Source organism: Danio rerio, chromosome 17, assembly GCF_052040795.2.
Source record: "Danio rerio strain M-AB ecotype USA chromosome 17, GRCz13ab, whole genome shotgun sequence".
Classification (NCBI taxonomy): domain Eukaryota; kingdom Metazoa; phylum Chordata; class Actinopteri; order Cypriniformes; family Danionidae; genus Danio; species Danio rerio.
The window spans coordinates 1,220,001-1,247,500 of NC_141037.1; the positions used below are offsets into that span (position 1 = coordinate 1,220,001).

The window sequence follows — 27,500 nt, forward strand, 5'->3', positions numbered from 1 at the left end:
ATTATAATCACATTGATTGATTGTAAAGCCATGACAGCACATAATCATGCATTCTTGATTGCTGTTGGTTTTCCCTGTTGGGATTAAGAGGGACGATGTGTCAGTCTTACTGTTGACCATCAGTGTGCAGCATTAACCCTTTAGATCAGCCTGTGCTGATGAGTTTCTTTTGTTTATATGGAGTTACAGTTGAGTAACACAGCAGATTAGAGAGTGTGTGTGCAGAAATACACTTACTGGGCCCTTTCATACACCCGGCTCAATAAGGCGCAAGATGTGTTTGGTGTGATTTGTTGCTATTTTCAGACCAGCGCAACAGTAATATTCACGAGAAAGTAAAGAGGCTGAATGGAGGAGGCTCGTTCTTTATTCTCGCGCTGCAGGTGCTCTGTTTAACTGTTTTCTAACTAGTGAAGCGTTCAGTGTTTACACTTACAAAGTCGACATGTAAATAGCAAATGCACTATGGAGCGACACATTTGACTCCTAAAGGGAATGTGAGATGAGACTCTGATTGGTTTAATGCAGGTTATGCTCAGAACACATATACGCCACCATAAACCATTAGGCTATTAGGCCTACCCATCATTTTATTTATTTATTGAGCCTATTTTAATAACTTGTTTTCATTTTTGGGGCCATGAGCTACAGGTCAAAATAAAATCGATATGTTAACTGTATTTTAGCTGTTAAAACAGGCCTACAATATATTTTTTGGTGCTTAATTTTGCATGAGCAAATAGCAGGATAGCCTAAATTACATGTTTATTAAAGATTATCGTTCAGCCTGCGGCAGTGGCGCTGTAGGTAGTGCTGTCGCCTCACACCAAGAAGGTCCTGGTTCGAACCTCGGCTCAGTTGGTGTTTCTGTGTGGAGTTTGCATGTTCTCCCCGTGTTGGCGTGGGTTTCCTCTAGGTGCTCCGGTTTCCCCCACAGTCCAAAGACATGTGGTACAGCGGAATTGAGTAGGCTAAATTGTCAGTAGTGTATGAGTGTGTTTGTGTGAATGTGTGTGTGTGGATGTTTCCCAGAGATGGCTTATGGCTGGAAGGGCATCTGCTGCGTAAAACGTGCTGGATAAGTTGGTGGTTCATTGGGGACTCCGGATTAATGAAGGGACTAAGCCAACAAGAAAATGAATGAATGAATTCAGCCTATCTGCGGAGCATGTGAGAGGTTGATCTGCGGCAAATCCACTTACTCGCGCACTATATCTATTTCATTTATAACACTGTAAACTTCACAGGTCGATCATCTTTAAACTCAAAAGGCATTTTGTAAGTGTCCTAACTTGAGACTGCTGCTGCATAATGGGATGTTTCTTTACACAGCAGCTTTTTTTTTTCAACAGCTTTAGCGATGTCAAAATGAAAGCAGACATTCAAAATGTTTCTGTATTTTGTCAATTTTAGCTTAATTTTAATAATATTAATAATAATTCAATTCAATTCAGCTTTATTTGTATAGCGCTTTTACAATGTAGATTGTGTCAAAGCAGCTTCACATAAATGGTCATAGTAACTGGAACAGTGTGGTTCAGGTTTTAGTGTTTAAGTTCAGTTTAGTTCAGTTTAGTTCAGTTCAGTGTGATTTAATAATCACTACTGAGAGTTCAAACACTGAAGAGCAAATTCATCGATGCGTAGCTCTACCAATCCTGAACAATGCGAGGCAGTGGCGACAGCGGAGAGGGAAAAAAAACTTCACCTGATGGGAGTGAAGAAAAAAAACCTTGAGAGAACCAGACTCAGTTGGGCACGACCATTTTAATTTCTCCGCTGGCCAAAAGTCTTGTGCAGAGCTTCATTCACCGTGGTTAATTCTGGAAGATGGCCTCAGCGAAGACTCGTCTGTCCCTGGAGCGTCGCTGGAATCAGACACATGTTCTCCACTCCCCACGACCATCAGCGCAGCAGCAGCTCAGGATATGGCCTGGTCCCGGATATGGAATCCTTGGGATCATCACGTCGCTGGTCTTGGATCCAATCAGTGATTCCGCATAATCTGAGGACCTCGGGATGAGTATCCCCAGGTGAAAATAGAGAATAAAGAGAATAATTAGCGTAGCTGCTGTTCATAGTGTATATAAGCAAGATGCAGAAGCCAGTGTGGAACCCGCTAGGTGATGCATTGAGTGTATGCTTTACTAAACAGATAGGTCTTTAATCTAGTTTTGAACTGGGTTTGTTAATAGAGGATGCTGGGCAGCCAGCAAATAGAGCATTACAGTAATCCAGTCTCGAAGTCATAAAAGCATGGACTAGCTTTTCTGCATCTGAGATGGATAGCATATTTCGTAATTTAGCGATATTTCTCAGATGAAAGAAGGCAGTTTTTGTGACATGGGATATATGGTTTTTAAAAGTTAGATTGCTGTCTAATATGACACCCAGATCTTTTATAGTAGAGCTAAAGCTAACTTTGTATCCCTCTAATTGTAAATTGAGTTGCGAGATCTGCTCTGTGCAAGATTTAGGCCCAATAAGTAATAATTCTGTTTTGTCGGAGTTTAAGAGAAGAAAATTGTTGGTCATCCAGTCTTTGATGTCTTTGATACACTCAGTTAGTTTAGAAAGTTCAGACGTCTCGTCAGGTTTAGTTGAAATATATAATTGAGTATCATCTGCATAGCAGTGAAAGCTGATCCCATGTCTTCTAATAATGTCTCCCAGAGGTAGCATGTAAATTGTAAACAGTAAAGGGCCTAAAACTGATCCTTGAGGCACCCCATACTTTACTGGGCAGATTTGTGAAGGCTGTCCATTAAGATTCACAAACTGGTAGCGGTCAGTTAAGTATGACTTAAACCATTGTAGAGCCTGTCCCTGGACACCTGTAGACTTTAAGCGATTTATGAGGATATTGTGGTCAATGGTATCAAATGCCGCGCTAAGATCGAGTAAAACTAATAGCGAGACGCACCCTCGGTCAGCAGCTAAGAGTAAATCATTGGTTATTTTCACTAAGGCGGTTTCTGTACTGTGGTGAGCCCTGAAACCTGACTGAAACACTTCAAAAATATTGTTCGTTTGCAGAAAAGAGCATAATTGAGTGGAAACAACTTTTTCTAGTATTTTAGACATAAATGGTATGCAGTATGCTGGTTACTACATCAAGATCATTTGAGTTTGCGGGTGCATTACGAAATAGAGAGAGATCAGGTAAGTTATTTATAAATTCATCTTTAGTTGACGGAACAATAGTTCTACTAGGGCGGAGTATTGGAGCGGGTTTGCTGATTTCAGGTAAACATAGCTTATATAGTAAGAGGTAGTGATCTGTAATATCATCACTTTGTGGTATAATGTCTACGTCAATAACCTCGATTCCATAAGACAGAATTAGATCTAATGTATGCTTTAAGTTGGACCCACAACGTTTTGATTTATCCCAAGTGAGTGTATTAAATCCATAAACGCGAGCCCTAATGTATCATTAGCGTCATCTATGTGGATGTTAAACTCACCTACAATTAGCATTTTATCAGCTTTGACTAGTAAGTCAGAAATAAAATCAGAAAATTCTTTTAGAAATTTGACATAGGGTCCTGGGGGTCTATATATGGTGATTAAAGCGAGAGATAACATAGGTTTTTGTATAGTATCTGGAAGCTGAACATTAAGCGATAATACTTCAAAGGAGCTAAACATAAGTCCGTTTCTCTGTTTAATATTAAGGAAATCACTAAAGATTGATGCAACTCCACCACCACGACCAGTTTGACGAGCCTCATGTTTATATAAGAATCCTGGAGGAGTTGCTTCATTTAAGCTAATATAGTCATTTTGTTTCAGCCAGGTTTCAGTGAGACAGAGTGCATTAAGATTGTTTTCTGTTATTATTTCATTAATGATAAGTGCTTTAGGTGCAAGTGACCTGATGTTTAGGAGACCAAGTTTTACGAAATTTGTATTTTCACTTTCAACTGGTTTTTCTGGTTTGATTCTTAATAGATTTTTTCTGGAGCACACAGTATGTTTATTTCTTAATCTAATAATACGAGGAACAGACACAGTCTCTATAGGATTCGCCAGATATGCGTTACTGATGTTTAAGTGGGATGAACAAGAGTCTAGGTGGCTATAGTGTGAATTTTGTGAATTTTTACCTGTTAGTCAGATGGTGCGAAGTAATCTGGAGATGTTGTCCGACAGGAGTTCAGCTCCGGCTCGACTGGGGTGCAGGCCGTCAGGACGGAAGAGCCTAGGACGCTCCCAGAAAAGATTCCAGTTATTAGCAAAGAGCAATTTCTGTTCTTTACACCATGTTATTAGCCATTCATTCAGAGCTAAAAGTCTACTGAACCTTTCATTTCCTCGGCGGTAGGTAGGAAGCGGCCCAGAAACGATGATCTGCGTGGCGGGCGAGGTGCGTCGAACCGTCTCGATCAGGCTCCTGAAGTCCTTCTTCAGGATCTCCGACTGCCGGAGCCCGGTGTCGTTTGTTCCCACGTGGAGGACAACGGCACCAGGGCTCTCGGCAGCGCCCAGGATGGTTGGAATCTGTGTAGAAATATTTCTCACACGGGCACCAGGAAAGCAGAAAGTACGTACTTTATTACCTTTTGAGGAGGCGGCACGGACGTGACGAACGATCGAGTCACAGATGATGGCCACATCGGGACCCGACTCGCGGAGAGGGGAGAAACGGTTCTCCGTGGAGATCTCGAACACGGGAGGAGACGTTCTGCCCCGAGATCTGGGAAGCACCTTGCGCGGCTGCACCCAGGCGCCGTGGTAGCCGGGTGTCGGCGTGAACGACGCCTGGCTGAGCCGCGCCATGGGTGTGCTGGACCTGGACATAGAAGGACGCGGGGTTGAGGTAGAGGGAATGATGTGGTTGTAATTTCCACGTACCTTAGATAATGAGACGGCCTTAGCATTAGGTACAACAAGAAGTTGTTCCCGTAGCCGCGACCGTCTCACCACCAGCACGCGGATCTGGGACTCCACTTCTTCCAGCTCCAGCTCCAACGCCTCCATCGATGCTTCTCCTGCACACAAGGACAGAGACGGAAGCGACATTTTACGAGGTAAAGAGCAAAGCCAGTAAGTCAAAAGTGTATGGAAAAAGAGGTCGGTAGCTTTAGCTGACCAGCGGCGCTAGCAGGCTAAAGCTACAAACAACAGGAGGAAATACTTAGCGAATGAGGAAGAATTTTATGATTAAGATTTAAATTGCGAGTAAATAACAAGTCCAAACTTCAAGCACACGCAGTATGTGACCGAACGGAGACAGTGACGCCAGTGACGTCACTCGAGCATGCGCACCAGAGTACTATTTTAACTTATTATAATGAATATAATAAGTTAAAATATTAATAATAGTGCAGACTACTTTGGCACTGTGCAGTGTCCAACTTAACATTTTTATCATGCTACTCTAATATTAATCCCAAACTGAAAAACTAATGTGAAAATGACTGGCTGCTGCGTCTCTGCTAAAATTAATTTAACTGCGAATTTCTTCTGCATTTTTTCCTTTTAGAGCTCAAGTGAGTTTTATTTAAAGAATTAGTTAACCAAAACATGAAAGGAATAAACTGCTCGCCTTCATGCTGTCCACTAGTACGTTTTTCTCCTGTTTAGAGTGCGCCTCCGCCGCCGCATGTGTGTATATACGGGTGCACACTGACCTGACGCGGGGATCAGATCTCTGGACTATGTGCCACACTTTAATTTCACAATTTTTATAATTTAATTGATTTTTCATTATATAAAATATCTAAATTTCTGTTCTGAAGGTTGAACTGAAGGGAGTGTTTGTAATTAATGACAGAAAGACCTTTCAGTTTTGGATGAACTAATCCTTAATGAAAACCGGAGGGGGGGGTGGGGGGGGGGGTGGGGGGGTGGCACAAATTCTTTCTGAGAGGGCCTGACCCCCCCCCTCTGTGGACTTTTTCGGTACCTATTAATCTATTGGACGTCTCCAACAGATTCGATTTTTCACCTATCGGAAAGTTAAGCTTTACAGCTTAACCCCCAATTTAAGCTTTTTTATTGCTTTTTTATTATTTATAAGCAATTTTATTGCTTTAGCTAGCCAATAAAAGCGTAATAAAAGGTCTTGATCTCAGCCAGACGCCAGGGACTTTAAGCCCCCCACAACAGTTATCTGTGGCGAGTCACGTCTCAGATCTCACTTATAGTAATGACACTTCTATCCCACAGAGTCAGATCTACCAGTATGGTGATGTGGCCCAAGTTAAATCTTCAACCCAGGCTCATTGTAGAAACGTAGTCCCACGGACGTTTCAGGAGACCGCGGAAGACGTCCCGGCGGGTACGTACAGCTGCAGTTTTTGTTTTCGCGAATCCGCGAGAGGCTGCTGTTGCGCGCTTTTTCGCACCTCAGACGCCTCTCGCGAGCGCGGTTCACGCCCGCGCTGTTCTCGCGTGAACCCGCCGGAGGCCGCTGTCCGACTGACTGGATGATTGACTGCGCGACTGTCCAATCGGCCGACTCACCCTCGTCCCTGAACCCAACCAATTTTACAGATCGACCCGCCCGCCCGCTCGCTTCCCTAAACCCAAGCAACAGTTCACAAAAGCCGTCCAAAAAAAGAAAACCCCTGATTTTTTTTATTATACCGCGTTTCCGGATTTCGCCGCGTTCTCAACCTGTCACGAAACTCGTTCACTTAATTTTTGGAATTCTGTTTTTGTCTTACCTGATTGCTGGAGCTGCTCTTCCCCGGACTCGAAACCGGTCGCCGTGGTCGACCCCTTTCCACATCTCGAGCCTGCCGACATACACGCTGAGCTGAGTGGACAAACGGGTTGCAGCGGGGAAGCACTCCACAAGGAGGTAAGGCAAGCGCGAAAGGGAACAGCGTCACACCGCCCCGCAGCGTTCGCTTGAAAAAAATAAACGCGCCCGTACGTACCCCCTGGGACGTATTCCGCTGTCTCCAGAAACGTCCGCGGGACTACGCTTTCAGAATGAGCTTGGGTTGTAAATCTTTAAACTGCCAAATTAAAGACAGTTTTTCCATATTTTAAAACACCGTTGTATCATATTTCCTCATTTTACTGTGGGACTTCCCCAAGTGTGCCGCAAGCCTGCGTTTGAGTGAAGGTTTCGGCCGTTAGATCGCCCCCTGGGGGCTGGCTGCAGTACAAGTCATAAAGCCCGCCTCCTCCGTGTTAATGAAGGAGACTTGAGCCCAAATAAAAAAATTAATTACACTTGTAATAAAATGTCCCGAAAGATGGTTCTGGTGGATTAAGGCACTGGTTATTGTGCTGAAATAGGTGCAGATCTTCATTTTTGTAAACAGTTTGTTTTTAGCAGTAATTTAATGCTGGGCGTGTCATCGTGATTGACAGCTGTGATTGACAGTTTCTCAAAGCGCGGCGTCTGAGCTTCGGCAGGAGACTGAAGTGTTATTATTCGATTTCTGTGTTATTTTACCATGACAAAATGAGTTCAGCAGTAAACTATAGTTTCTGACATACATGATCCTGGTGGAACACTGTTTATTCGCTAAGATCAGGGCTTTTTTCGGGCGTTATTAGTTTGCTGATACACGCCTAACCACCCAGATAGCAAAATACACTCGGGCAAGTTCCGGCTAGATTCTCGCCTGCCGGAGACTGACTTACCCCTCAGAGCTCAGACTGACTACCTCTGCTGGACCTACTCCGGATGCCTGGACTCACTGCCCAATTCCAGCCCGAGTCAATCGAGCCAGATGCGGCCGAGCGAGCCGGCGTTGCCTTATGCGAGCCGGAATCAGCCCGCGACGCTGCGAGTAGGTTATGCGCTGCGGCCCGGAGCTGGCGCGATTAAATACATAAAACTCTCATATTTGTTAACGTTATTACATCCATTTGTGTTGATATGACAGCAAACGCATGCTGAGCAGTTCGGGGGGCGTGGTTGATTTTACATAAAGCGTTTGGTTGGAAGCTCGGCTCATTTTCGTGGCTCCTCCTCTGGCTCCATCAGACAGTCCTTCTGCGCATGTCAAGAATCCAATTTTTAGCAGTCTTTTGCGACAGTTTGTGCCCGTCAAGCAGGCGTTTTGCCCTCAAGGCGTTCAATGGGAAAAGGGGCTGAAGCGTCGTCCCTATTTTTTACAGTCATTGGAGTTCCCCATTCTGGTGATCACCCCTCCTCTGTGGACACCTATCAGTGTATGTCGAGGATGGTTCTGTGCATCAGTTGCTGATTGGCTGTTAAAACCAACCAGCAACTCCTTAGCAACCACCTAGAAACCACTCAGAACACCCTAGCAACAACTTAGCAACTGCCTAGCAACCACCTAGAAAACCCTAGCAATCAATTAGTAACACCTAAGCAGCAGCCTAGCAACAAGTCAGAATGTCCTTGCAACCACCTAACAACACCTTAGCAATCAGATGACCTCAGCGTCCACCTAACAACCAATTAGAGCAGTACATCATTGCACTGAAGAGATTTGCCACAGCAAACCCCACTCACATTATCTTTAAATCAAAGATTAACTTCCTAAAAAGATCAGTTGTCTTTTGATAAGCATGAACAGCAGGTTTCAGTGTTTCTAACCAAAAATTCATATCATAGCTGCTGCCGTCCCGCATCGTGATGATAAACACATGCAGGTATTTATTAGATTCATTAATGCTAAACATATCCATACATTCGTGTTTGGCGGAGGCTGAGAACGCAGGGGTTTCGCTCTGCTCTTTGGCTTTGTGTGAAAAACGCAGTTGTTTGGCAGAACAACAAAGAGTCTGTCGAGCACAAACAACACAAACTCCATCCAGACTGTCCCGATGCTTATATATCGCTCAGTAAAACCGCCAGTTCTCCAGCTACGCTTCTGACACATCACACTTTCTGAACTCTAAGAAATGCTCAGTTATTAAACTCAAACTGAGTAAAATATGGACAAACCCGAGCATTAGGTTAAGCCTTGTGTGCTGCTGGGTCGTTGTCTTCCACTGTGGGCTGATTTTGAGTCCTCATTTGCTCACAGCTTTCTCTGTGTTTCAGCAAATGTGAGGATTTTTGCTGACACATCTTTTTTTGGTGCATATTTTGGGAAAATGCTTTGAAAGTTTTCATGATCTCAACAACACACTCAAAATTGCCTCCCCTCTGGTGATGTTGGTGGCTTTATTGATGCATTGACTACCATTATTCATTCATTCATTTTCTTTTTCGGCTTAGTCCCTTTATTAATCAGGGGTCACCACAGCGGAATGAATCGCCAACTTATCCAGCATGTGTTTTATGCAGCTGATGCCCTTCCAGACTGAGAATCATCCATACACACTCATTCACACTCATACACGACGGACAATTTTAGCCTACCCAATTCACCTGTACCGCATGTCTTTAGACTGGGGGAGAAACCCGGAGGAAACCCACGCTAACCAGGGGAGAACATGCAAACTCCACACAGAATCACCAACTGACCCAGCCAGAGTTCAAACCAGCAACCTTCTTGCTGTGTGTAACAAAGGGTTTGACGCAGAGGGATCCATTTGCAGTATATTTATTAAACAGAGTTTAATCTCATGGACAACACAATCTCATGGACAACAAGCAATCCGGCTTTAAGAAAGGCCACTCAACTGAGACTGCCCTGCTCTCGGTCGTGGAGGATCTCAGACTGGCTAAAGCAGACTCTAAATCATCAGTCCTCATCTTGCTAGATTTGTCAGCTGCTTTTGACACTGTCAACCACCAGATCCTGCAATCTACGCTCGAGTCACTGGGCGTTGCGGGCACTGTTATACAATGGTTCAGATCTTACCTCTCTGACATGTCATTCAGGGTGTCTTGGAGGGGAGAGGTGTCCAACCTACAGCATCTAAACACTGGGGTACCTCAAGGCTCTGTTCTTGGGCCACTTCTCTTCTCCCTCTACACATCATCTCTAGGACCAGTCATCCAGAGACATGGATTCTCCCACCACTGCTATGCTGATGATACCCAACTATACCTCTCTTTTCATCGTGATGATCCCTCGGTTCCAGCTCGTATCTCAGCCTGCCTGTTGGATATTTCACACTGGATGAAAGATCATCATCTTCAGCTGAACCTCGCAAAAACGGAAATGCTTGTAGTTTCTGCAAACCCGACTCTACATCATAACTTTTCAATCCAGATGGATGGGGCAACCATTACTGCATCCAAAATGGTGAAAAGCCTTGGAGTAACGATTGATGACCAACTAAACTTCTCTGACCACATCTCTAGAACTGCTCGATCGTGCAGATTCACACTCTATAACATCAGAAAGATCCGACCCTTCTTATCTGAACATGCAGCTCAACTCCTTGTTCAAGCTCTTGTTCTCTCCAGACTGGATTACTGCAACTCTCTACTAGCCGGGCTTCCAGCTAACTCTATCAAGCCTCTTCAGCTGCTCCAGAACGCAGCAGCACGAGTTGTCTTCAATGAACCTAAAAGAGCACATGTCACTCCGCTGCTCATCCGTTTGCACTGGCTGCCAGTTGCTGCTCGCATCAAATTCAAAGCTCTGATGTTTGCTTACAAAGCGACTTCTGGCCTTGCTCCTTCTTATCTGCTCTCACTTCTGCAGATGTATGTGCCCTCCAGAAACTTGCGTTCTGTGAATGAACGTCCCCTCGTGGTTCCATCCCAAAGAGGGAAGAAATCACTTTCGCGAACTCTCACGCTCAATCTGCCCAGTTGGTGGAATGAACTCCCTAACTGCATCAGAACAGCAGAGTCACTCGCTGTCTTCAAGAAACCACTAAAAACTCAACTATTTACTCTCCACTACACTTCCTAATTTGCAATTGCCTCTGAATATCACACTAACTGTACCCAAAAAAAAAATAATAATTTACTAATACTACTAATACTTTCCTTATTAGACTTTACACACCTGAAACTCGCCTACAGCACTTCTTCATTGTTGCTCTTAGTTGTGTAAATTGCTTCCTTGTCCTCATTTGTAAGTCGCTTTGGATAAAAGCATCTGCTAAATGACTAAATGTAAATGTAAATAACAATAAGCACACAGATGTTATGCGTGTGCGAACTCGCATCCAACACAGTAGTATCAAGTCGAAGGGCTGGCAGCAGGCAAACACAAGGCGAGTATTCAGGCATGGGTCAGAGGCAGGCGGCGAGGATCAAAGTCTGTACTCAGGCTAGGGTTCAGGGCAGGCGGCAGGCAAGACAGGGTCAAAGACAGTCAAGCAGGCAAGGATGTGAAACGCTCAGTAGTGTTAGCCGGGGCAGAACAAGACTTCGCACTGAAGCGTGTGTGAGTGCTGCTTATATGTGTGTGCCAGGTGATTATTAGATGTGCTGCAGGTGTGTGTGACAATCAGTCAATAAGGATGATGTAATGTGTTAGAAGTCCGGTGATGATGACCTCTGCTGGCCAGCGAGGGGAATGACTGGGACCGAGTCGGTGACACTGTAAGGCGACAGCACTACTTACTGCGCCACCTTGTCACCCAACTTCCATTATAATCACATTTATTGATTGATATTTAATTAATAATTGATTCCTTACATTTATATAGCACTTTTCTGGACACTCGCTGCACACATTGGGGGAATCTCCTCCACCACCAGTGTGCAGCATCCACCTGGATGACGTAACAGCAGCCATATTATGCCAGACCACACAACACACACCAGCTTATTGGTGGAGAGGAGACCGAGTGATGAAGCCAGTTAAAATATGGGGATGGTTCGGAGGCCAGTGGGCAGATTTGGCCAGGATGCCAGGGTTAACCACAGAGAGCCTCGGTTTAACGTCTCCTGCGAAAGACGACGCTCACTGAGCAGTATAAAGTCCCTATCAATACTGGGGCATTAGGACCCACACAGAAAACAGGTTGAGCGCCCCCTGCTGGCCTCACTTACACCACTTCCAGCACAACCTAGCTTTCCCATGTGGTCTCCCATCCAGTTATACAGACCGGGCGCAGCCCTGCTTAGCTTCATTGAGCGACCATGTGAGAGTTGCAGAGAGCTAACTGCCGGATTGTGAAGCCATGTCAGCATATAATCATGCATTCTTGATTGTTGCTGCTTTTCCCTGTTGGGATCAGGTGCAATGTGTCATATTTACTGTTGATCATCAAAAAGCCATCAGACAAAAGCAGTCTAAACAAGTCACGTGCAAGAAAACTCTCCTCACACTGGTCAGAATTGCAGAATATGTTATTATTTTAATTTATGATGATGAGAAATGAGAGATTAAGGGCCCTATCATACACCCGGCGCAGTGTGGCGCAAGGCGCGGCGCAATACTTTTTTGGTAGTTTCAGCTTGATGCAAGAGTTGTTTTGAGGTGTTGCGCTACGCTGTTTAAATAGCAAATGCATTAGCGCTCATTTGTGCGCTCATAGGCGTTCTGCTCTAAAAAGTAGGCGTTCTGAGGCGGACCGCTGGCGCGTTTCTATTTTGAGAAACTATAATAGATTTTTCATTAGACCAAAACAAACCCGGTCTAAACTCAGAGTTGCGCCTCGCTTACACACTGCTTAATACACACAAGAGAGCAATAGGCAATATCTTTACATATGAAAAAATGTAAATATTAAGGATATATATAGGATATAATAAGAATAGATATAGAATATAAATATAAAGGATTAAAATATTACAAAACATATTATTTTCTAGCCTACATAAATATGAAAAATCACTGCTTTTATGTCTTCTTCATCTCGGGAGGCTTTTTCAGTTCATTCATAACAATTAGCTTCTGTATAATGTTATTATTATTAGCAGTATTATTTATTATATCCATATTTATATTTGTTTTATTAAAAACAAGCTTAGATTTGTCCACCTGCAGGTTTTAGACCATATGGGGCGCAGCATGTGTTTTAGGATATAACTCAGGTTTTTGAGCACACTTCATTATTATTGTTCATTTATTCGTTTGCTGGAAATTAGAACTAAATTTAGAAATAGTTTTGAAACTAATATTTGCGCTTAACAAACAAAATTAATTATTTATAGACTAATTGATGTCTGTTCGTAAAGGTTTCCCTATCCAAGAGCGAAAGTGAAAGTGATCCATTATCTCTCATTCTCACGCAGTAGATGCTCTGTTTAACTGTTTTCTGTAATTAACTGTGAACTGTTTGCCAGTGAAATGCTCAGTTTTTCCACTTAGACTTACTTTGCGTCCTGTAAATAGCGAATGCGCTCTTGGCGTGACGCAGCTGGCTCTTAAAGGGAATGGGAGATGAGACTCTGATTGGTTTATTCTCAAAACACACCTATAACTCATTAAGAAAATAAACTCAACCCTTTTAGACCGTGTGCCGCGGCGCAAGGCAGATTTTCCCGTCCTTAAATTAGCACAAATGCGTTCTGACATGCCCTGAAAGCGTTTGCGCCCTGCGTTTTGCGCTCTGCGCATGGACCGTCAAAATAGAGCCCTAAAAGTGAAAAGGTGCACTTTCCTTTTGAATGGTGACTCCCACTGATATTGACACCAAATATAATCTTCAGTTGTTATATATAAGCACACTTGGCACTAAAAAAGCAATCAGGATAATATTTATTTACACTGGTTTATTAGCTATAATTGCTCACGTTGTCTTCTGTGATGGTTTTTGAGTTTTGTTTGATGCAGCAGTCATGAATGCATGATTATCTGCTGTCATGGCTTTACAATCAATAAATAAGATTATAATGGAAGTCAATGGAGCAAAAGCACACCAACATCACCAAAGGAGAGTCAATCTAAACAACACACAAGGGTTAAATTTGCACTTGCACAACATCCACCCAGACAATATATCCCTTTAAACTATTTAAAATGTTGATAAACGTCACTATTTACACCTTTTCAAGGTTATAAATTGTTGTAAGAAAGATCAAGATCTCATAATGCAATTCAAAGCAGAAATAAGCAGGCAGAAAATAAAGCATTAATCAAACACTGCTCATTTACAGATATTTCTACTGTACATCACAGACATGATGCTATAATGTCAGACCCATATCAAGCTCACGGTCATAATAATGAGCTTCAGATTCTGAAATCATTAAGAAAACTCGTAAAGCAGCTCTCATGTTTGACAGCAGAACAACCTGTTGCATGTGATTGTGGTAATCAAAAGCATTCTTGTGTTGAACGTGCTCCAAATGCGCTTAAACGTCTCCAGCGCTCGTCTTTGATAGTCATCTGTTGGAGATGAGATTCACACACCTCTTCCTCATGTTCCTCGTTTACCTCCTTTATGGATGTTATGGTAATGTGATATGCAGAACTCATCTGCGCTTCGTTAATTCACCACCTTAAAGACTGATTAGTTCATATCCTTCCTAATGTCACACTACTGTGCACTGGAAAACAGACAGCGGGGAAATAAGTCATCCCAAACACGTCACCATTCTTCTCAGTAAACATCTTTCTAGAGCTGCTGTTGACTTGAAATTTTCTCTGGATGTTGGTACCAACCAGAGAAATCCATGAATGCAAAGAAAACAAATCAAATTATTTTAGAAATGAAGTTCTGTGTGATAAAAATGAAACAGAATATAGATACTAATAAAACTGTAAAGTTTAGTGTGTATGATTAGAATATACACTCACCGGCCACTTTATTAGGTACACCTTACTAGTACTGGGTTGGACCCCTTTTGCCTTCAGAACTGCCTTAATCCTTCATGGCAGAGATTCAACAAGCTACTGGAAATATTCCTCAGAGATTTTGCTCCATATTGACATGATAGTCGGCTGCACATCCATGATGCCAATCTCCCGTTCCACCTTATCCCAAAGCTGCTCTATTGGATTGAGCTCTGGTGACTGTGGAGGCCATTTGAGTACAGTGAACTCATCGTCATGTTCAAGAAACCAGTCTGAGATGATTGAGCTTTATAACATGCTGCGTTATCCTGCTGGAAGTAGCCATCAGAAGATGGAGACACTGTGCTCATAAAGGGATGGACATGGTCAGCAGCAATACTCAGGTAGGCTGTGGCGTTGATGCTCAATTGGTACTAATGGACCCAAAGAAAATCTCCCCCACACCATTACACCACCACCACCAGCCTGAACCGCTGATACAAGGCAGGATGATCCATGCTTTCATGTCGTTGAGGCCAAATTGTGAGCCGAGCATCCGAATGTGTCAGCAGAAATGGAGACTCATCAGAGCAGCAACGTTTCTCCAATCTTCTATTGTCCAGTTTTGGTGAGTCTGTGTGAATTGTAGCCTCAGTTTCCTGTTCTTAGCTGACAGGAGCGGCACCCGGTGTGCTCTTCTGCTGCTGTAGCCCATCCGCCTCAAGGTTGGACGTGTTGTGTGTTCAGAGATGCTCTTCTGCAGAGCTCGGTTGTAACGAGTGCTTATTTGAGTTACTGTTGCCTTTCTATCAGCTGGAACCAGTCTGGCCATTCTCCTCTGACCTCTGGCCTCATCAACAAGGCATTTGCGCCCACAGAACTGCCGCTCACTGGATATTTTCTCTGTTTCTCTGTAAACCCTAGAGATGGTTGTGCATGAAAATCCCAGTAGCTCAGCAGTTTCTGAAATACTCAGAGCAGCCCGTCTGGCAGCAACAACCATGCCACGTTCAGAGTCTCTTAAATCCCCTTTCTTCCCCATTCTGATGCTTGCTTTGAACTGCAGCAGATCCTCTTGATCATGTCTACATGCCTAAATGCAGTGAGCTGCTGCCATGTGATTGGCTGATTAGAAGTTTGCGTTAATGAGCAGTAGGACAGGTGTACCTATTAAAGTGGCCGGTGAGTGTTGATAATAATAAAGGTGTAGTTTGGTGAGTGTGTGTGATCCGAACATAGATATTAATAAAAGTGTAAGGTTAAGTGTGTGTGATCAGAATGTAGACAGGAATGATAGTGTTATGTCTCTTTGTTTAATAGTGTGTATTGTGCGGTATGCAGTTGTTAATTTCTCAGTATTTCTGATGTGCTGTTGTGTTTCTCCTGCAGCGTGTGTGAAGGAGGTTGAGCAGGTGTGTGAAAACTCCTCAGATGAACATCTACAGCCGTTCAAAGACAAGATGGAGACCTTCATCAGCACTGGTGAGTCTCAGAAAGGTTGTTATTTGAAAATGAAATGTGAAAGAGATATGCTTTAAAGGTGCAGTGTGTAAGATTGACACCCTGTGGTGGCTCTAGGTATTGCACGCCTAGTTCAAAACACTTTTTCACCTGGCCCCTTCTCTATATAAAATAAAAAATGAAAACAAAACAAATAAGACTTTCTCCAGAAGAAAAAATATTATAGGAAATACTGTGAAGAGGGCGTCATGGTGGCGCAGTGAGTAGCATGATCGCCTCACAGCAAGGTGGTCGCTGGTTCGAGCCTCGGCTGGGTCAGTTGGCGTTTCTGTGTGGAGTTTGTATTTTCTACCCGTGTTGGCATGGGTTTCCCCTGGGTGCTCCCTCACATAGCCCCCGATTACAGCTCTAGTCTAAGGGTCTTTGGTTATTGTCAAATAAACGCACACTTAAAGTAGTTCCGGCAGGTTTTGAGCGCATTACAGCTCCTTATTACTCCAATGAATCATTACAAAAGCTACAGCAGTCAAATTGTCCGTAGTGTATGTGTATGAATGAGAGTGTGTGGGTGTTTCCCAGTGATGGGTTGCAGCAGGAAGGGCATGAGCTGCGAAAACATATGCTGCATAAGTCGGCGGTTCATTCCACTGTGGCGACCCCAGATTAATAAAGGGACTAAGCCGAAGAGAAAATGAATGAATACTGTCAACAGTTTCTTGCTCTGTTAAACATCATTTGGGAGATACTTGAAAAGGAAAGAATAATCACAGCAGGGTGAATAATGTTGAACTCTGTTTATATTGGGACCTGACCCGACCCGACTGACCATTTCAAATGAAATACCCATTAAAAAGAAATGGATTAGCACAATCAGAATTTGGCTGAACATTGGACCCAAAATTGCAGTGTAATGTTTGTTTCTGTGCATGATACCTGCAGAAACACACACACACACACACACTCTCTCATGCAGAATGAAGCTGGTCAGGCTGTGGTGTGTCCGGATGGGGATCGGGTTGCCCTAAACCTCCGTCCTGAACTGTGTTGTGTTGTAAAGCTGGCAGGAGAACTTTGACTGTGTCCTCGTAAAGATCTGCCCTCCGCAGCAGGGATCATGCACAGACCACCAAACTGCATCTGACATTTATTTTTAGTTCCACCCAGATCACTTCATGACAGTTAAACGCTCTAAATAGTGTATTTAGTTTCTTGAATTTATTTTATATCATTATCTGGAGTGTATTTTATCAGGATTCAGTATTATTTGGTTTTTTAGATTACTGGAGTGTATATTTATGTCAGGGCGGCACGGTGGCTCACTCTGGCCTTACAGCAAGAAGGTCACTGGTTCGAGTCCCGGCTGGGTCAGTTGGTGTTTCTGTGTGGAGTTTGCATGTTCTCCCCGTGTTGGCATGGGTTTCCTCCAGGTGCTCTGGATTCCCCCACAGTCCAAACACATGCGCTATAGGGGAACTGATCAACTAAACTGGTCATACTGTATGAGTGTGTGTGAATTAATGGGTGTTTCCCAGTACTGTGTTGCAGCTGGAAGGGCATCCACTGTTTAAAACATATGCTGCAATAGTTAGTGGTTCACTCCACTGTGGCGACATCGGAAATAGAGACTGACCCGAAGGAAAACGAATGAATATTCATGTGATATTTGCAATATTTTGGGAATTCAATTGGATTGCGTTGAACCCTCGTATTACAGATTTCCATAGTAAATATATAAATCTCAATTTAATTAATAAATGCTGACTCTTATGCCTGGTTTTGGGATTTTTAATTAAATTGAAAAAAGTCTTGCTCACATTTTATGACCCTGAATCCTTAAACCAGTCATAAGGGTCATTTTTTTTTCTTATTGCATTAATATTTATACGTTTATTGTGAAAATGCAGTCTGTGGGTTCAAAATAATCCAATTGGACAAAATATCACATAAACGTGCATCTAAATTACTAATCTAATTTACACTGTACCTAGGCTCCACACAGCTCCTTCATGTTGTCACAACACAAATCGATTAGGTTAACTCGAATGTTATCACAAATGTAAGTGGATTAAACAAAACAAAATCAAGAACTTCGTTGAGCTCATTTTAAATAAGTAGTGTAAACAAGCAAACGTTAGCCTGAAGTGGCCCAGAGAAGATCTGAAAATGTGGCCCAGTTATCCTAAAACATATGTGGGCCACTTTTGGCAAATATTTGGCCCAGTAAACTCTAGCTAATGCAGCCGTTAGCCTAAAGTGGCCCAGAGAAGATATGGCAAGTGTGGCCCAGTTATCCTAATACATATGTGGGCCACTTTTGGCAAATATTTGGCCCAGTTATCTCTGGCTAATGCTGCCGTTAGCCTAAAGTGGCCCAGAGAAGATCTGAAAATGTGGCTCAGTTATCTTAAAACATATGTGGACCCCTTTTGGCGAATATTTGGTTCATTAAGCTCTGGCTAATGTGGCTGTGAGCCTAAAGCGGTCCAGAGGAGATATGGCAAATGTGGACCAGTTACCTTTAAACTTATGTGGGCCACATAGACTAAAGTCACCATCATGGAGAAAGTGTTTGCTTTAGCTGGGCTTTTAGCCCTGAATCTACTAATTAAAATGTTCTTTTGGGCTGCTGTAACCTTTAAGTACTTTGCTTGAAAAGTGTATTCATTACAGCAAACAAGCAAAGTAAAAAAACAATGAAAGGAAGTGAGGCACAACCTGTGATGAAATAATATAACTCTGATGTTCAACAATGTTTAATCCATTATTAGAAGTACTGTAATAACATGCTTGCACATGCCACACAATTATGAAGGTCTATAAGCTAATAACATGCTATTGTTCAACGTCTGCTAACAAAGACATCAATAATCAGCGTATGAACCTCAACACTGGCGACAATTAACAACATGAACAAAACTCACAAACAGGAGACTAAAGGTGACAAAATCAACAACGTCAACATGAACAGCAGAATCACCAGCAGATCATGAAAACCGCAGCATCAATCAGCTGTAGAATGTAGTCATGCTGCAATGCATGCTGGGATTTTTGTACTCTGCCAAGTGTAGCAAGTGTAGGGTCAGGGCCGGCGCGTCCATAGAGGCGACCTAGGCGGCCGCCTGCCTAGGGCGGCAGTATAGAGAGGGCGGCATGCGACACCTCCCTTACCACCCGCGTCCTCAGTTATGTCCGCGACACCTCCCTCACCACCTGCGTCCTCAAATATATTCGCGCATAGACGACAGAATAGAGAGGGCGGCGTCAGCGACACCTCCATCAGCACCCGCGCGTCCTCAGTTATATCCGCGCATAGGGCGGCAGAATAGAGAGCGCAGTGTCCGCGACACCTCCCTCCCTCAGCACCCGCGCGCCCTGGTGTGCTGGAAAAGAGGTCCGCGACACCTCTCTTAATTTTCATAACTGGTCACTTTCGTTTTCACATTGGGGTTGAGGGCGGCGTGATCATCCTCTGCCTAGAGCGGCAGTTCAGCTTGCTCCGGCCCTGTGTAGGGTGCAGATCTGGGCCAAAATAAAAGCAAACTGTGGCCCAGAATAGGGTCAGTTCTGGTTTACTTGGTTGAATTCTGGCTAATATGTGGTATTGCTTTGGCTTAATTGTGGCCCAGATCTGGCAAACAGGAGCGGACCGTCCTAGAGCCATCATTCCATGTGGTTTGTGGTCCAGATGTAAGTGTCTGGTGTGGGCCGGATCTGGGCCAGAATAAAAGCAAACCGTGGCCCAGAATAGGGTCAGTTCTGGCTCATTTGGTTGAATTCAGACTTATATGTGGTATTGCTTTGGCTTAATTGTGGCCCAGATCTGGCAAACAGGAGCGGACCGCCCTAGAGCCATCATTCCATGCAGTATGTGTGCCGGATGAAAGTGTCTGGTGTGGGCCGGATTTGAGCCACATGAGTTTTGCTAGCTGGGTTTTACCAGGTTACAGAAAAAAATAACATGCTCACAATAGTGACGATTCTCTCTACTGACCCAAACATCTCCCACGCTGGCTTCGGGCCATCGGGCAGTCCTTATTGTTGAACCCTGCTTATGTAGCACTGACTTTATACATATGTATTTTTATTTTTTACTTAAAAATTTATGAGTTGGCACCCCTACCCAGTCAGATCGCTACAATAGTATTCATTCATTTTCTTTTCGGCTTAGTCCCTTTATTAATCAAGGGTCAGCACAGCGGAATGAACCACCAACTACTCCAGCATATGTTTTACTCAGCAGATGCCCTTCCTTCTACTGTTTAGACCAGTGATCACCAAACTTGTTCCTGGAGGGCCGGTGTCCTGCAGATTTTAGCTCCAACCCTAATCAAACACACCTGAACAAGCTAATCAAGCTCTTACTAGGTATACTTGAATCATCCAGGCAGGTGTGTTGAGGCAAGTTGGAGCTAAACCCTGCAGGGACACCGGCCCTCCAGGACCGAGATTGGTGACCCCTGGTTTAGACTGTGGGGGAAACCGGAGCACCCAGAGGAAACCCAAACCAACACGGGGAGAACATGCAAACTCCACACAGAAACACCAACTGACCCTGCTGGGACTCGAACCAGAGACTTTCTTGCTGTGAGGCGACAGCGCTACCCACTGCGCCACTACACCGCCAGCTGAATATTAGCATCTTGAAGAATATCTAGTCTAATATTATTTACTGTCATCATGGCAAAGAGGAAAAAAATCAGTTATTAGAGATGAGTTATTAACACTGTTATGTGCAGAAGAAAATCATCATGTTGAAATATCCGTAGCCGCAGAGATTCACCGCAACTGCACGTTGTGTGTGTGTGTGTGTGTGCTGGTATCCCTGTGAGTGTTTTATGTCATTATCCGTGTGGTTTAAAGCGTCCTGAGACGTGTTACTTCATAATGAACCCTGAATCTGAGGCTCTTTATGGAGAGCGGCCGCCGCTGGCTTTTAAGGGCTCACTTTATTGTCCTGCTCAGCGTGCAGGGCTCATAACTTTCTAGTTAGCCACTACTGGTTTCATCTTTACTGAGGAGAAAATTCACACGTCCCTCTCGGCGGCGCTGGGCACACACACACACACACACACACACACACACATACACACACACACTCACATACACACACATACACATATACACACACACTCACATACACACACATACACATACGAATGTACACATACACATACTCATACACACACATACGCATTCACATACACACACACATACACACACACACATACACATACGAATGTACACATACACATACTCATACACACACACATACGCATACACATACACACACACATACACACACACGCATACACATATGGATGTACACATACACATACCCACTCACAAATAGATACACTCATACACACACACACACACACACACACACACAAACAAACATACACACACAAACACACACTCACAAGCACAGAAGCACACACAAAAACACTAACACACGCAAACATCCACTTACAAATAAACACACACACACACAAACAAACATACACTCACAAGCACAGAAACACACACAAAAACACTAACACACGCAAACATCCACTTACAAATAAACACACACACACACATAAACAAACATACACTCACAAGCACAGAAACACACACAAAAACACTAACTTACACAAACACCCACTCACAAATAGATACACTCTCACACACACACACACACACACACAAACAAACATACACACACATACACACAGTCACAAGCACAGAAACACACACAAAAACACTAACTTACTTAAACACCCCCTCACAAATAGATACACTCACACACACACACACACACACACACACACACACACAAACAAACATACACACACAAACACACACTCACAAGCACAGAAGCACACACAAAAACACTAACACACGCAAACATCCACTTACAAATAAACACACACACACACACAAACAACCATACACACACAAACACACACTCACAAGCACAGAAACTTACACAAAAACACTAACTTACACAAACACCTACTTACAAATAAACACACACACACACACACACACACACACACACACACAAACAAACATACACACACAAACACACACACACACAAGCACAGAAACTTACACAAAAACACTAACACACGCAAACATGCACTTACAAACACACATACACAAACACACTCACATTTACATAACCACACTCACAAACAAACACTAACTCACACACACAAATACACACACTTTCTCACACACACATGCACAAACAAACGCACACTCACACACACAAATACACACACAGTCTCTCTCACACAAAAACAAACACAAACTCTGTCACACAAACCCACACATAAACAAACACTCTCAAACACACACACACCTACATACACACCGAGGGAGACCGCAGGCGCCAGTCCACCCCTGCTGAGACCCTCTCCATTGGTCACCCGTTACAGCAGCGTAACCCCCTTCCCTTCATTAGCCGGAGACAATCAGCCACACACACACACACACACACACACACACACGCCGAGCGCTGTTCACACTCTCCCCCACACAAGACCCCCAAACTCGCCTTTGAACACTTTGTGGAGACTTCCCCCTCTTAAATCTGGGAGTGGGAAAGGTCCCCATCACAGTAAAGAGAGAGGGATGAATCTGGAAAATGCAATAAATCTGAGATCATAGGCGCGCTCCGGCCTGAGATAAATTCTTGCACCTCGGCCCGGCCGCCGCACACATCTGCCTTACATTTAGACACTTTTACATGGAGCAGCACCACAGGAGCCACTGGAGCTCACACACACACACACACACACACACTGCAGAGGAGGAAAACACATCAAGCGCTTTAACACCTCTGTCTGTTCTGCAAATAAAGAGGCTTTTATTTAATTAATGCATCTTTTAATCATATAAACGGGCAGTGCGGTGGCACAGTGGCTAGCGCTGTCGCCTCACAGCATGATGGTCGCTGGTTCGAGCCTCGGCTGGGTCAGTTGGCGTTTCCTCCGGGTGCTCCGGTTTCCCCCGGTTTCTAGTTTAATTACTAACATAAGCAAACAATGAACAATTTATTTATTACAGAATGTGTTTATGTTAGTGTACACTACCTGACCAAAGTCTTGTCATCAATCTCAGTTATAAGAGCAGCAAAAAATAATGGACTTGTAGTTGATGATGTGTAAAAGTGCCAGTAGGTGGTGAATCATCTGTTGATCTGCATCCTAATCATCACTAATACTGCAGAAGACCTACTGGAACCAGCATGGACCAAGATTCACACAGAAATCAGTCAAGTTTGGTGAAGGGGAAATCATGGTTTGGTGTTCATTCAGTATGGGGGCGTGTGAGAGATCTGCAACATCAACAGCCTGAGCTATCAAGACATCTGTGCTGCCCATTACATTACAAACCACAGGAGAGGGACAATTCTCCAGCAGGATAGCGCTCCTGCTCATACTTCAGCCTCCACATCAAAGCTCCTGAAAGCAGAGAAGGTCAAGCTGCTTTAGGATTGGCCAGCCCAGTCACCAGACATGAACATTATTGAGTAAGATGAAGGAGGAGGTGTTGAAGATGAACACAAAGACTCATGGAGTCCTGCTGAAGGCTTTCTTCTTCATTCCAGATGACTTTATTAATCAGTGATTTGAGTCGTGTCAGAGAAGTATGGATGCAGTCCTCCAAGCTCATGATGGAGTCAGACACAATATTCATTCTGTCTCCACTGCAGCAGGACTTTATATTCTATACTGGACATTATTTCTGTTCAGTGATGAGACTTTAGACTGAGCAGAGTCAGAGCGCACTGTCCTCATCAAATCAGTCAACATCAAGACATGATCAGATTTATTGAGCTCAAATCAGCAAAATCTAGACGCCTTCACCTTTCATAGAGACACTTCTGACACCAAATCATCAACTAGAAGAGCAGGTATTATTTACTGTTCCTAAAACTTGGATAGGCGACAAGACTTTAGTCAGGTAGTGCACATTAGTTAATGAAAAAACAGTTGTTCATTGTCAGTTCGTCTTAAAACATGGTGCTTTAACTAAAGCTGTCAAACATCAATTTGGATGTCAATAATAATGCATTAGTAAATGCTGAACTATGATTAATAAATGCTGTATCGTTCATAATTAATGCATTAGGTAATGAAAACTGATTGTAAAGGGTGATTGTGTAGTTACCTTATAACTTCTTAAACTCAACATTGATCTCGCTGCTGTCTGTAAGGAATAACTAAGATGTTATTGATTCATTCTGCTCTTCCTCTCAGTATAATGTGCTGTTTGTGTTTTATCCGCAGCTCAGGCTGAGTACACGGCTGAAGACGAGCGTCTGCAAGCGGCTCAGAAAAGGTAAGAAACACCTGGAGAATCGCCTGTGTGTGTGTGTGTGTGAGAGAGAGAGAGAGAGATTGATGTGCATGTAAAAGCGCTGCTGTGTGGTTTATTAGCAGATCACATTCACACCTGCCGTTTGTTTCGCTGTCTGCACTCATTAGTGTCACCTGATAAGAAGCTCCCTAGTGAGTCGCCTACTGTTGAAGACTAAATTATTCGCCCTCCTGGCAAACTTTTATTCTTTTCTAAATATTTTCCTTTATTGTTTTTTCTTCTGGAGTAAGTCTTGGCTGGATTTTATTTATTTATTTATTTATTTATTTATTTATTTATTTATTCTTTTTCTTTTCTTATTTATTCTTTTTTTTTCTTGATTTTTTTCTTTTTAAAATCTTTATTTAATATTTTTCTATAGCATATAAATTTGGGATACCAATTTTTGGATCGTTATCGTAAGTTATTTTGTTAGATTAGCTCTCGATTTGGCTTCAATACTAATTAATCTAATGTATATGCACAAATATAATATTGTAAAGGATCCTGTAGAGAATAGTAATCTAAATGGTTTGTTTGTGAGGGGTGTACTCATATATTCTGAGCACTATATATATATATATATATATATATATATATATATATATATATATATATATATATATATATTTAAATATACCATATAATAAATAAAGAAAAAACAACAGCTTATATCTAAAAATAGAAATAACTTAAAATAAAGAAAGAAAAAAGGGAGAAAAGAAAAAGAGTGAAAGAAAGAGAGAACAAACAACCAAACGAACAACCCAATGAATGAATATGAATAGGGAAAGAGACAGAAGGGAAAAAAAGAAGAATAAATAATCAACACTAATGAGCAGATGAATAATAATATGCTGGATTGATGATCATCAAACACTGCTGGTACACAGACAAATATAAAGCATTTATTTGAAATAGAAATCCTTTGCAGCGTCATAAATATCTCTGACTGTCACTTATTTGTTTAAGATCTTTACTGCTGACAGTCTCTTATGGAGCCAGATGAGTCTCAAAAATGATTCATATAGAAAATGAAATTCATACATGCACAGCACAGTTCACATTTACAAAATCCAATTTGTAAATTCAAAACACAATTCATTAATACAACACAAAATTCATTAATTCACAAGGAAAAATCTGAAATATTTTGGGCAAATGAATTGGATTTGTGAATTTATAAATCTATTTTGAGTTTTATAAATTGAATTTGTGTATTTACTAAGTGTGTTTTGAATTCGCGAGTTGGATTTTTTAAACGTAATTTGTGTTGTGGATGTATGAATTAGGTGTGTGTGTGTGTGTGTGTGTTCAGAGATGCTCAGTTGGTGTTATCATGCTCTTATCATGTGTATTTAAGCGCATCAGTAATACTGATTAGATAAATACTTTTTAAGGCGATGCAGTGGCGCAATAGGTAGTGCCTCACAGCTATAAGGTCGCTGGTTCGAGCCTCGGCTGGGTCAGTTGGAGTTTGCATGTTCCCCCTGTGTTTGTGTGGGTTTCCTCCGAGTGCTCCGGTTTCCCCCACAGTCCAAAGACATGCAGTACAGGTGAATTGGGTAGGCTAAATTGTCTGTAGTGTATGAGTGTGAATGAGTTTGTATGGATGTTTCCCAGAGATAGGTTGCAGCTGGAAGGGCATCCGCTGTGTAAAACATATGCTGGATAAGTTGGTGGTTCATTCCGCTGTGGCGACCCTGGATTAATAAAAGGACTGAATGAATGAATGAATAAATACTTTTTTTTTAATGAATTAAATGTATTATAACTGTGAAAGTGTTTGTGCTAATTCACATGTAGCCAGATGCTGCCGATGGAAAATGTCTGGAAGTTTTCATACAGGGGTGAAAAAAGGACAAACACAGCATATTGATTATTTTTCCTGGGTTACATTTGAGTTTTTTTTCCACAGGATACTCATAATGCATGCACACAAATCAACACAAGAACACAGAATGACATTTAAATGAGTGGAAAATAAAGTGAACAAGACCAATACAAATACAAATTCTGAAGTTATAATACTGCAACCCCAAATCAGAAAATACAAATACAAATAAAAGAAGTGATTTCTAAACTTACTTCGACTTGTATTTCATTGCAGACAATACAGCAAACATCATTTAATGTGTTCGTCATTATTAGTTTTTGCATACATATGTAGTCCGATTTTGGTTCACATTTCAGAAAGAGTTGTATCAGTAAAGCATTTCCCATTTTGTAATGTTGTCCTTCCTGTTCACAACACTTTAGGGACTGAAGACTGCAGGTGAGGAAGTGTTTCAGCAAAGAGCTTAGAATGAGCAAGAGGCGACACTCTGGTGTAATTTGGGAAACAGCCACTAGAGGGCGGGGCGGCCATTTTGGAATGAAAACTCCAATAGAACAACAGCATTATTATAAGTCTGTAAAATAAACTATTAAAAGTGCTGATGTTCGTCATAATACGTGTTGTATTTTCGTCTTTCAGGTTGTATCTAAACTTTAATGCGCTTTTTGAATAAATAAATAAAAAAACAAAGCAGCTGCTTGCCATCGCGACAGTAATGAGATCCAATGGACGGTCGATCACTTTCACTCCAAAATGGTGGAATCTGGGGCTGTTGCTGGACGCTGCTGTTGCAATGGAACGTTCTATTGAGTGTCGCCTCTTGGTCATTCTAAGCTCTTTGGTTTCAGGTGTAATTTTGTCCCATTGTTCCTGCTAGCAAGTCTTAAGCCTGGTTTATACTTCTGCGATAAGTGACCGGCGTAACCCACGGCGCATGCAACGCGCGTAGCTGTGCATTTATACTTCTGCGTCAAGTGACCGGCGTAACCCACGGCGCATGCAACGCGCGTAGCTGTGCATTTATACTTCTGCGTGCTGGCTCCAATAATATCCAGCTGCAGGCCCGCAGAACCACACACGTTTTAGGCACACACATTCTAGGACACACAATCTAGGCAAACCATATATGGTTACGACGGATGTTATTGTTATTAACGTCTTTTTGAACATCGTCATCGATATATTTTGATATATATGATTAATAAATATTGTACACAATAAACAATAGTGTTTACTTTACTTTATTTCACAAATATTGCAATCGAGACGGCCGAATAGGGAGCATCGTTTTCGATCGCCATATAATAGACTGAACAGTTTTTAATCAGTCATCATAG

General features: G+C 42.6%; 2 protein-coding genes across 15 annotated transcripts in view; one reads left to right on the forward strand and one right to left on the reverse strand.

Annotated features, from left to right (window-relative positions):
* The window catches only part of LOC100148950 (formin), a 169,517-nt gene that overhangs the window by 131,416 nt on the left and 10,601 nt on the right, over positions 1 to 27,500 (forward strand). For all 14 annotated transcript variants that reach the window (XR_015512399.1, XR_015512400.1, XR_015512398.1 and 11 more), the window contains 2 exon segments: positions 15,906 to 15,998; positions 24,257 to 24,308. Coding sequence is in view for 6 of the 14 variants with exons in the window: in NM_001443337.1 (NP_001430266.1) it covers positions 15,906 to 15,998; positions 24,257 to 24,308 (145 nt within the window). In the remaining 8 variants the exon portion in view is untranslated.
* LOC147839858 (uncharacterized) lies at positions 4,004 to 5,061 on the reverse strand. Its single transcript, XM_087290093.2, has 2 exons — positions 4,307 to 5,061; positions 4,004 to 4,204 (listed from the first exon to the last, which is right to left on the reverse strand). Exons 1-2 carry the CDS (start codon positions 5,023 to 5,025, stop codon positions 4,117 to 4,119), a joined length of 807 nt encoding a protein of 268 aa, XP_087146219.1. The 5' UTR covers positions 5,026 to 5,061; the 3' UTR covers positions 4,004 to 4,116.